Below are 12,057 nucleotides of genomic sequence, written 5' to 3'. Positions count from 1 at the left end.
TCTCTCTCTCTCTCTCTCTCTCTCTCTCTCTCTCTCTCTCTCTCTCTCTCTCTCTCTCTCTCTCTCTCTCTCTCATTGAACAGCTTCTCTACTGTTTGTTTTTTTTTTGAATGATTTGTTTTCACTTTTTTATACTTGTACTCTGTGCCTGATGTTGGATTGGTGATGACTTGAACTTCTGACTTTTTAAATCTAAACTTTTAACACTTTGATTGTCTCACCTGCTCCACAATCCTAGCAAATAGTGACGTGGGTGGCCTAGTGGTTAGGCTACCACTCTCATAATCGTGAAGTTGCGGGGTCGGGGGTTCGAGCCTCGGGCCCGACGTTGTGTCCTTGGGAAAGGCACTTAACACGAATTTTCCTCACTTCACCCAGGTGGACCCAAAAAAATGGCTGCTTGCACTGTATGCTTCTCAGGAAGTTGAGTTTGTTTCAGAATGCTCTCAGGTCTGCTGGGGTAATAGTGTAGACTGTGAAGCGCATAGAGCTTGCTGTTGAGCGGGGATCTGCGCTATACAAATGCTATTATTATTATTATTATTATTATTATTATTATTATTAAATAGTTCAAAACAGTGCCATGCCTGTCTGTGAAGAGGTGTATGTGCTTCCCTCCACTCAAACTTATTTAGTGGTGATTGGTGGGTGCTCTGGTGTGGTTTGTTCCTTCTTTTTTATCAAACATTTGTTTTCCTTATCTCTTTTACATCTTTTTATTTTTTATTTGTGACTGTCTTGTAACACCTCTAATCTTCAGCATTTATATTACCTTATTGTGTTCCTAGTGCCATAAAACTTTTACTGAAACTAAAAGTGTTTGACTTGCTCCACAGTCCTAATACATAGCTCAAGAGGGTGTCGGGCCTGGCAATGAAGGGGTTAATGTGTGTATGTGCTTCTCATTATTCCCGTGCATACAACCTTGAAGTGGGTGGTTGGTCGGGGGTCTGGTGTTGTTTGCTCCTTCTTTCCTATCAGACACCTATCGTCCTGATCTCTCCTCCTTCTGTTTTGTGTTTGTTACTCTCTTGTAACACCTCTAATCTTCGTGGGTGGTTGGCGGGTGCTCTGGTGTGGTTTGCTTCTTTTTTCCTATCGAACGTCTATTTGTCCTGATCTCCCTTTCTTCTTTTTTATGTTTGTTACTCTCTTGTAACATTTTTAATATTCTGGCGCTCATACAACCTTATGAAGTTTCGAGCGCTGTAAAACCTCTACTAAAACTAAAAACCTCTATTCTTCAGCACTTATATGACCTTGCTAAAACTCTTACTAAACTAAAAATACAACCTTGAAGGATATTTGATTGCTTATTGTTGAATTAATCTCATTTCTCTCTTTCTCCCCCTGCATCCAGCACTGGAAAGATGTGTCCGGTCTGGCCAAGGACTTCATTGACAAAACCCTGGTGCTTGACCCCAACGATCGTCTGACAGCCAGCCAGGCTTGTAAACACCCGTGGCTCCTACAGAGCACCACCGCCACCTCCAACAAGAACCTTCACCGCAACATCTCCCAGAACATCATCCAGCGCCAGTCTCAGAGAGACAACAGCACCAAGTCGGCCAAATCCACCAAGTCAACCAAGAGCAACAAGTCCAACCGCTCAGGGCACTCACTGCGCTCAGACAGGCGGCGGGTACAGCCCGAGGAGATAGACGAATTGCACAAAGACCCAGAAGTACAGGCTGACTTGGCCTCACTGGGCAGTCACCACAGCAACTATGCATAGCATCTACCCCATGCCCACCCCTTCCACATCCCACAATCCCTAAACCAAATTGTCCCCCCCACCAATCCACCCCACCCTCCCAGTGTAAATTTGGTCACATTATTTACCGATTTTATTCAAGAGACTAGTGCACATCGACTTGTTTTTAAAATTCCTTCTTTCAAAATACAATGTATATTTTTAGTGAAGCGAGAAGTTGAATCTGCTCCAAATAATTTGATTTTAAATTCTCTTTGGGGTTCATGAAGTAAAGACATGCGTTTGATGTGTGTTTCTATGTCCTGGCTCCATCCAGTTTGCCTAAGGAGGTAAATCTGCAAGGAATGCAGTCGTCCATACTTTTAAAAATTTAGCAAAAAAATATTAGATAGTGTGCATTAAAATGGAGGTAGCTATAGATATGTCGGACAGAAATTTGTCAAATTACCAAGACTTGTTCAGGATTACCTCTTGATATTGCTTCTTTACAGGCTTGTGAGTTTCTGATGCAGGTATTTTGAATTCTATAATATATTTATATGTAATATATATACACGATATATTATATATATAATATATTATAATGACAGTACATTTTGTAGATAACTTTGATATACGGCGTCCAGACCAGGTGGTCAAATGTTTTCTTTTACCAAAGTGAGTGCTCTGGCTGTATGTGTTGGTAGTGTACAAACACACAAGGTCAGTGGGAGGGTGTTGAAGCTGTGTACAGCTATGTCAAGGAAACAGCTCTTTTTCTCGTGGTGATTGCTACAATGGCAAATGCTTGATTCATTCCCAAATTGGAATCACATGTTAGATTATGATGTTGACTGCAAAGTGAGGCAGAGAAGTCTGTGTTTGCACTAGTGTTGGACAATATTCTCCCTTCACTCACTCTCATCTCATGAGCTGTGCCTGGTTTTGTAGCCATAGTCACAATCTTTTGTCAGTTACAGTGCTTGGAAACTACTGCAGATTTTGTGTAGATTTGTTGTAAGATATTGTTGAAAAGCAATTGATAATTTATATCTGTAAACTGTTTCTGTATCTTCTGATTGAGTGATGACACCTGACATGTGAGTGTTACTTCAGAGACAGATGGGTATGTTTGGGCAATAGATGGCTCGTAATCCCTGTGACTGCAACTTCTCTATATATGTCGACTAAGTTTTGTAAGTTCTGACTTTGCGTAAGGGCTTCTTGATCCTACAGTTTTTACCTTCTTGTCTATATTTCTGAAACCTAAACTTAGTGTTGTCAGACTGTGTGTCTTCTCGAATGTGAGTTGCACCCATTCACCGCCAATTTAAATCTTGTCACTTTGGTTTTCTCTCTCTTGAATTGGCAAAGCTATGTACTGTGTGTAGTACTGGGCTTAGGGTTGTAGTCTTGTGTTGTTCTGTGTTGGTTCTCACAAGTTTGCTTTGGCACAACCGCAGTCCGTTGTCTGTAATTTTTACGCTGGTTTATTTGCACATCACGTGTGGATGTCCTTCAGTTTTTTGTTGGAAAGGACAGCAGAAAGAGGAACAGTTCATAAGTTCTTGTGCTTCCCTTACCCTTTTTTTTGTTGTTAATTGAATTGAAGAGGTACACATTTTTGTAAAAAGAGTCTAAAAGAAAAAGAAGGTATACGAAAATTAGGTTGATATAGTGCATACAGGGATTTTTTTCCTGCTCATAAAGTTTGCTGTGGTGATTCTGATGCAGAGGTTGGCAAAACTGGTGACTGGCGCTGAATGCACAACAGACGTAACAACCTGTGGATCAAGGCCTGTGGAATATTTTGTGTTTCTTCTGCCCTTGGAATTTCTCTTGGGGTGCTTGCGCTGGACGTCACTACAGACTGCAGTCTAATCGTCAGTCGGAGATAGTGGTGGGCCAAGCATCAGGGTCAGCGAGATTAGCTGTGCGAGATTCTCCCATGGACAACGTTTGGCACAGTCTGTGTCTGCTGTCTTCTGAGAGAGGAATCACCCACTTCAGCTTCTTCACGAGCTCAACGAACAATCTGGATTGTGTTTGCTTCAATTCTGTCTTCCCAATTACAGAAATGCAGCCGTTGTTTCACATGATTTTGTCGAAACTGAATTTGGGTTGCAGGTAAAACTGATGTACTTTTACACTTTTGTTTTGAGCTGCTAGTTGTTTTTGGTTGCAACAAAAAGTTATAAAGGCAGGCAAAGCGTTTTTGTGGCTTTTGATTCAGGTCAGCATCGGCTCATTATTATTTTGTTGATGAAGGCAAGTAATAGACCAAGACTTTGTCTGTCATAATGAAGAATTCAAGAAGCTAAAATGGGTGGCTTGTTTTCAGAAAAGTGACAGATCTGAGATTGTTGCATCAATAAATGCGACACTTTCCTCTAGCAAGACACCTGACTGATCATCACGTTGAAAATGTGGGGACAGAAGATGTTTGTACTCTTGTTTCATATCCTTCATTTGATACGTTGGTTTTTTTTCATTCTGGAAAAAAAAAATTTTTTTTTATTAAACTCCCAGAAATTAGCTTCACAATTTTTGGAATGAGATTTTATAATTGAGCATCAAAATGCTTCAGTGAGGGAAGTGTACTGAGGTTTGAAATCAAAAACAGATGTACATACTTGCTTTTTTAGTAGCCTGTTCTGTATGGTTTATGCCAGAAGATTAAAATGGTTCTATTGAATATTTAACTGTCAAGGCTCAGGGGATTAGGTTGTACCATGTTATTTTTGTCATTGTTATTTTATAAGAACAGTGTTACGTCGTCACAAATATTGCCCGCAAGTACACACATAACGCTACATGGCAGTCAGCAGCTGAGTGTTTGAAATCCTGTGATCATTGTTTTGCAATAACTCCTGTGTGTTGGTTCTAGTAGGTTTGAATGGGCCATGTTACTGGGGGAGGGTTTTGTGCATGGATACAGTTCAATCATTGGCAACCTGTCATTTGTCCCCGTGTTCTTCCTTCAGTTAGCCAGTAGGTTGCTAAGAACACTACTTGGTGCACATGTTTTATAGACTGCTGTTGTATTTTTATTCATTTGATTTTGGCTTGTGGAGCTCAGAACCTTTGCACGCTTCTCCTGGTGTGGATGGTTTTGCACCAGCCTAGTCAACGGTCAATATTTACTGGTGACTATGTAAGTGGTTACTGACCACTTTCTCCCTCCAGTGTTTCACACCAGCACCGAGCCCGTTGTGTTGACTCACTGAATTATCTCTTACAGCTGGGCCAGTTAGCAGGACTTTGTGGCCGTCTAGATTTCTTTTGTCTGGCCCTCCTGGTGAAGGAGAAAGTCAACATTGACCCTGGCTTAGTTCACCTCTGACTACCTGATAGTTGTAGGTCTAGGGTCTCTCTCTCTCTGTCTCTCTCTTTCTCTCTCTCTCTCTGTCTGTCTCCCTCTCTCTCTCTCTCTCTCTCTCTCTCTCTCTCTCTCTCTCTCTCTCTCTCCAGTCCCCCGTCCCCACTCCCTTTTTCTTTTCTCCCCTCCTCTGGTGTATTGCATTATAGCATGAGCTTTTCTGGCATTGAGATAACTATCTGTTGACATAGCCTGACAAGTGACAGAGATTCTTGTTTAAGAAGGTGGCGTGTACCAGTTGTAGGGTGGCCCGTGTTTGTTCTAGTTCAGACCGAAGTACTACAGACTTTGAAAAAGACCGTAGCCAAACATAAGCACAAAGCTTTCAAAGCATTAGCATTCCCACTTCCTGTATTTGGTCACTTGGATTATTTTATTTAAAAAGACACTCTTGCTTGATATATTGGGAGTTCAAGGCTGCTTATTTTGTGATATTAGGTCTAAAAGGGTTCTTGATTTGTTTGTTAATTTCTGTTAAGAACTGAATTTGTTTGCCTCTTTGGATGGATTTCAGACCAGAATACCAAAATATTTAGAGGAAATATTCTGCTTTCTAAAACCCTGCTTGCACTCACATGATGCACCTCTCTTGCCGTCTTAAAGTCTGTCGCATATATTTGTTAAACTGACATTACAAATTTAGTTGATGATATTTCTTCAAAAAGTCTTTGTTCTCGTCGTTTGCTGGTTCACAATGATTGAATACACTACAGTCCCATGTTGTTTACTTTTCATGCACAGGTCTGGAGAGCAAGATTTTTGGAGCTCTAGGAAATTGTCAGATTAAGTTAGATAAATTTAACATTTCCTGTTTGTCCGTATTGGTATTTCTTGTTTGTCCATGCTGGTGATGGGGGTGTAAAACACCTACAAATACAATTCCATACTGTTGAGTACACACGAAAAACAGTAAAATGCGAAAAGAGAAAGGTATCTTGCTGTTTCTCTGTATATATATAAAATATAAAAATACATTGAAATTTGGATTGTTCTTGAGAACTAATAGTAGTAATATTCCCATTTCTCGAGAAGATTAGAAATATAGATTTCTTTCACATGTGTTCTGGTTTCTTTTGCTTGTTGCTCTTTGGGTATTTGAACTTTATATTAAGTGAAAGAAAGCAGGTACCTGACTCTATAAAATTTATTGGTGAATATTTGGATTCCTGTGAGGAGATTGTTGGATGACTTGTTTTGTTAAGTATGCTTCAGAAAACTGTACAGACCTGCCATGCCCTCGGTAATGTTGACACTGGAAGCCTACTTATTGATCTGATTCTATGATTTTTTTAGTCAAGTTCTCCGTCCCCTGTTGCAAGGACTTTTAGTCATACATGTTATATATCTTATACCATTTGTGAGAGTGTATTTGCTCGGCAAAGAAACTGTCACTCTCTCTGTACACACATCTTGTTTCTTTACTCACAATTCACTCAGTTTGCTAAATATGTCAAGAAAGCCTTGGTTTATTTTTACATATTTAAAAATATAAAAACATGCTCCATATATGGACATTGAAATCTAGTCTCATTTCTACACAATTTTTCATTTGTTCATTTGTACAAATGTTGATGTTTGCAGAGAACACTGTTTCATTGTTTCTGCACTCTGTTGAGATGATTATATGTGATGGATAAATTTGTTGAGAAAACATAGTTCATGTCATAAATAGAAACAATTTAGAGTTTCAATTAGTATTTTTTATCATTTGGTTGTTGGTTCTGTGAGATTTTTTGGTGGAGGAGCAAACTAATTTATATCAGCCACCCTTGTATTGGACAAAGTTTATGTATGTTTGTAGAGACTGATAGAAAGGAGAGCAACAGAAATTGCCTCATGAAGTGAAAGCTACTCCATGCTGCCTGCTTTTTTAAAAAGGCATAGCTTTGTGATGCGGAAATGTTTTGGAGTTTTAAAATGATAAAGAAAATATTTTGATACAGTCTTAGAATGAAGTTGTCGTAAATTGTTTTAATCCATGTAAAAAATATTCTTTAAATTATATGCACTTATAATACTTTATAGATGCAATAAATGGCCGTCCATTTTAAGAAAGTTTATTATACCTTGTGAGAAAATGTAAATCAAGTTTGTAAAGATACTTACAAATAAACATGTCTCTATGCAAATTGTTTGACTAAATCAGCAAATGTTTTAGCTTTGCGCATTTGTGCTGAGCTGGAGATATTTTGAAAAATGTCATTTTGAAGTTTCAGTTTACAGCCTTAGTTTCTAATCTCATGTTAATTCTTCGTTGATCGTCATTCTTGTACAGACAGCGTTATTGGTTTGTTAGTTAATTAATAAGGTCTTGTTTTTTGTCAAGGGCAAGGTAAAACTGTTCAGAGACAATGATATTCCGAATGACTTTATAACATCGTGCAGTAGTTGACATGCAAGCAAGCTGTTTTTATTCACAACTTCTTTTTCTAACAGCTGGCAATGGTTGTTTATAGTGAACAGAAAGCACAACCCGATGTAGTCTAAATTAAAGGCTGGGTAAAATTGTGAAAAGATTTATGATGTTCCAGATGACTTTCTCATCTTACTAGCTGGCCCCCGAGCATGCAATATTTGTTCAAGTTTTTCTTCAAACGGCCGACATTTGTCGTTTCCAAATGGAAAATTATGCACAACCAGAAACCGATAGGAACATGAAGGGAACAGGCCATGACCCGATAGGAACATGAAGGGAACAGGCCATGATATGAAGTTTATCACATTGTTCCCATATTGATGGGTCGTCTGGTCTGCTGCTATAGTTAATGTTTTTAGTTCACCACAGCTGCTGTTGAAAACTGCTGAGACAGTCTTTGATTTGGAATGAATTCTTTTTTTTTTTTTTTTTTCTTTTTTTTTGGAATCATTCCTGAAGTGATATTGTTTTGGAGAAAATTGTCTGTAGAAGATGCCTTTAAAGATTTGCACACAGTGCAGTGGTTCACAGACAATTCAGAATCTGGTTTCAGACTATAATAATTATGCGCCAAACCTGTAAGTTTGCACAGAATAATTGTCCGAATCACTTTTTGTATAGAGATATGTCTTGGGGACATTTAGCTATTGGCAAGTGACTGGCGCTGAACCAGTGGCTACGAGAAGGACCTGGCTTATTCATGATACAGTAGTTGCTTTTTAGTTGGAGTGGGGGCATTATTTCTTATTAGTGTTGTAGACTTCGCTGTAGTTTAATGATAAGAATTTTCATTTTCTGCCCTTTCATTTAAAGGATGGTATGAGGTAATTGATGTAACAACATAAGTTTTGCTTTCCAGTGGTTCTAGTTTGAGATGAGTGTCTTGAGAGATTGGAATGTCATGTCTGAGAGGACTGGAATAGACTTTACAAGTCAAAGCAGTCGGATAGAGTAAGTCTGTGTCTCTGCTAACTAAATGTATCATTTTCATTATTATGAAGATTATTTCATCATGCTTTTTAAATGTCAAGAGTTCACCCATTGGCCATTTTGTTTCAGTCTCTGAGAAGATATTTAATTTGATTGGTGTAATCAATAGGACTTGTACGGGCAGGGATTTCCATCCATTATCATTCTATATGATATTACACCCTCATATTTTGATTTCTTTTCTTTGATATTCTTGTTAGAGACATTTCATTAGTGATTACAGTTGTTGTCTCTGCCATCTACTATTACAGCCAGTGCTGATCCTGCTTCTGAACAGAGATAAAAGGAAAACAAGTTGCAACTCTGTTGTTGCACAGTAGGTTGTGGTTCTATAGGAATAAGAAGTGTCACATTGTCTTTCCATTTTGTTTCAACTTATTGCAAGGGTTCAAAGAGAGCCATCTTTTACTGCGTTTTTCTTAAATTCTTTTTTTTTTTTTTAGGGGAAAGAGAAAAAGTGTTTACCATCATGAGATCTGTTTTTAAAAAGAATAAATTTTAATATTGTTGGCATTCTTGTTAGTACATGTATAAATTAAGGATTATTTTTTCAGCCGTCAAAGTAATCAATTTATGAGTCATTCTTAAGAGGATATTACATGTACACTTGAAACTGGCAGTTTTTGGTCTTACCTGGTCTTCAGTTTACCCCAAAGTATATTAGCTGAAAAAATCAGGCACAGCTTGAATGTTTTGTTTTTGTTGCGGCTGGACGTTACGCTGCACTCGGGCAGTAAAATTCTCATTTGCAAACTGATTAAAACTTTCGACCTTTTTGTAAAAATATTACATATGTATGTAACAAATTCAGAATCAGGGTATCATAATTAACTTGGAAGTGACTCTTTTTTTGTCTTGCTATGTTTTAAAGAACACAAAAAGGTATTTTTTACCATGATTACATTAGATCTACATGTGTAATGTTGATGTGTAGACAGTGGTCACCATGGTTATTAAATTTCTCCCCCCCCCGACTTGATCGTATTGCGTTATAAAAAAAAACAGTCATACGATCGGCCACTGGCCATTTGGAGACCGAAATTTGTCCATTTTAACAGTACATTTACTACCCCGTAAGTCGAGAATAATTTTGCCTTTTCGTAGTCAAGTCTCCAGGGTTTTTGTTTGGAAAAGGAAACTTTATACTCTGTTCTGTTCTGTTGGCATGAAATGCAGTGGTTTTTAAGCGTCTGTGAATCTCACTTTTTCACTTCAGCCTCAAGTTTTCCAAAAATCAGTTTGAAGTGAAATGATCTGACTCAGTTCCTTCGTACTGAGCATGTCAAAAGCTGCTGTATGCCTATACAGTTTAGTTCATATTGTAGATGTGAAAAGTGTTTTTATGAAAGGGCCAGGAAATAGCTATGCTTACATGTTTTGTTTTTGTTTTCATCATCGTGCCAAATATTTTCAATGAATTATACTGTGTTAACATTACCCACTCAATCTGTACAATCTTATCATTAAAGAAAAAGTCATGTTATTTCTACACATAAGTGTTTTGATCTGGGTTTTTTTAGCTTTCTGGTTTGTGCACCTTGAAATATGAGTGACAGTTTTCTTTCCATCTTGGAAAATACGTTAGAGCATGTTGCACAAGGCTGACTGAACAAAGGCTCCCTTTCTCTCTGTACCTGAGGTTTCATTCATTGTTTTTGACAAGTGTTGTATAGTAAAAATAGTATGGGTTGCTGCCTTTTTCAACATTATTAATTTTTCAAGAGGCGTACCACTCATTTGACCATTATCTCCAGTGCAACGTAAAATTCAAGAATTCTGCATTTGGGATTCGAACCACGGGGATTCGCTGTTTGAATAGTGAACACTCCTCTTGTATCATCTTCAGCTCATCCTTGCTGGTTTTGTGATGTCGACGAAAACGAAATTCATCTCTCTCTCTCTCTCTCTCACACACACACACACACACACACACACACACACACACACACACACACACACACACACACACACACACACACACACACACACACACACACTGTGGGGCCTTCAAGTCCAAGCACCAAACACTGTTGTTTAGTTGGGCGTTAGACAGAACAGCCCCCCCCCCCCTTTTTTTTTCCCCTTAAAAACAAAACAGAACAAAAATGCTGTTCCTCTCCCATTACTAAATAATAATAATAGTAAGACGTCGGGGTATATATTTAGCTTGTGTCTTGTACCAGCAAGGGTAGTAGAGAATCTTTGGTACGAAAGTGCTCACGTTTTCCTGTGGTGCATTCCGTGACGTGTAAATCTAGTCACACTCACACTCACGACGCTATGTTATTGGTACGAACTGGCCCCATTTTATCTAAATCATGAGAGGAAGGTCGAGTTGTGGGGGTATGGAGCTGAGGCTACTACTCTGATCAACACCTCTATTGACATCCACTCCTTGGCACTCATAATAATATGACCATGCAGTTGTGAGCGTCGTTAAAACACTCTGACGATCACCACCTGACCAATACCATCATACCGATATCTCTGTGTGTGTGTGTGTGTGTGTGTGTATGTGTGCAGGCATGCGCGCGTGTGTGTGCATGTGTGTTTGCGTTTGTGACAGAACAGGAGGAAGGTAGTTTTGTTTGGCTTTGGGAGGGGGGGGGGAGGTCGAGAGATAAACAAAAAGAGAAGAATTACCACTATGAACAAGAGGCGGGTAAGTTAATATCCATATAATCTCTACTCTTACCATTTTTGCAGGCTTCGTATTATTTTGGCCCTTAAATTTAAATGTTACAAGCATGTACAGTAGGCCTACAATGATGACCCTGTAAGAGCAGTCAGCTGTAGTGCTTTTTATTTTATGTGTGTCACAACATGACAGAATCAAGCGTCTGGGATTATTGGTATAAAATTAAAAGCTTGTTCATTCGCCTTACTTTTGCTGGGGAAAAAATGCCCCCCATCTGTCTTGAATAGAAGTCCAGATATTTGCGACTAAAGAATGTGGTGGTCGCCTGGTTTCAGGGTTAATAAAGCGAGAAAATGACCTCCAATGTTTGGTGACTTCCAAAGCTTGCCTGTCCTTGGAAACGGCAAAACTGAATTTGCCATGCCTTTGATCAATGATCTTCAGTATAGTTCACTAAGAAATATGTTTTTAAATGAACATGAAAGTGTTGATACCCCCCCCAAAAAAAAATCGATTAAAGTTGCCCAACGAGCGGGACAATGTCTGTTTCTTCAATGTCACTATTTTGACAAGAACCGGAACCTGATTTCCCCAGGATGCTTCACTATTTCTCAAGGTCGAATGACGATAGAAGGCTTTCGATCTGGTGGGTTTGGAAGCGAAAGACTGAAGAGGGAGAAGGCGACGAGTGGCCCGGGGGGGGGGGGGGTTGTATGCTTATTTTTTCATAAGTTTAAATAGTTCAAAATCAAATACTAGATCTAGTCCCGTTCTTGTTATCAACTAAGGACGAGGCAATATTGTTGTCACACTACCCACGTAACTGCTGGTCGTCTATACGCATTCAAAATACCCAAATCCTCCCATGCTACATAATATTAATAATATGTCCATTTGAACACCTGAACGCCTAATGAACCTGATTGCAACTAAAATTATTT

At 38.8% G+C, this 12,057-nt stretch overlaps 1 protein-coding gene across 1 annotated transcript in view; it reads left to right on the top strand.

Annotated features, from left to right (window-relative positions):
* LOC101851247 (serine/threonine-protein kinase H1 homolog) overlaps window positions 1-4,200 on the top strand; it is a 21,977-nt gene extending 17,777 nt beyond the window's left edge. Inside the window, exon 2 of the mRNA XM_005092711.3 lies at window positions 1,361-4,200. Within this exon, the coding sequence (XP_005092768.1) occupies window positions 1,361-1,735 (375 nt within the window). The 3' untranslated portion in view covers window positions 1,736-4,200. The remainder of the gene's footprint in view (window positions 1-1,360) is intronic.
* The last annotated feature ends 7,857 nt before the right edge of the window (window positions 4,201-12,057 follow it).

Source organism: Aplysia californica, unplaced genomic scaffold, assembly GCF_000002075.1.
Source record: "Aplysia californica isolate F4 #8 unplaced genomic scaffold, AplCal3.0 scaffold00051, whole genome shotgun sequence".
In the NCBI taxonomy this organism is placed as follows: Eukaryota; Metazoa; Mollusca; class Gastropoda; order Aplysiida; family Aplysiidae; genus Aplysia; species Aplysia californica.
Note: the sequence above shows the minus strand (reverse complement) of the source record. Positions and strands in the feature narration are given on the sequence as shown.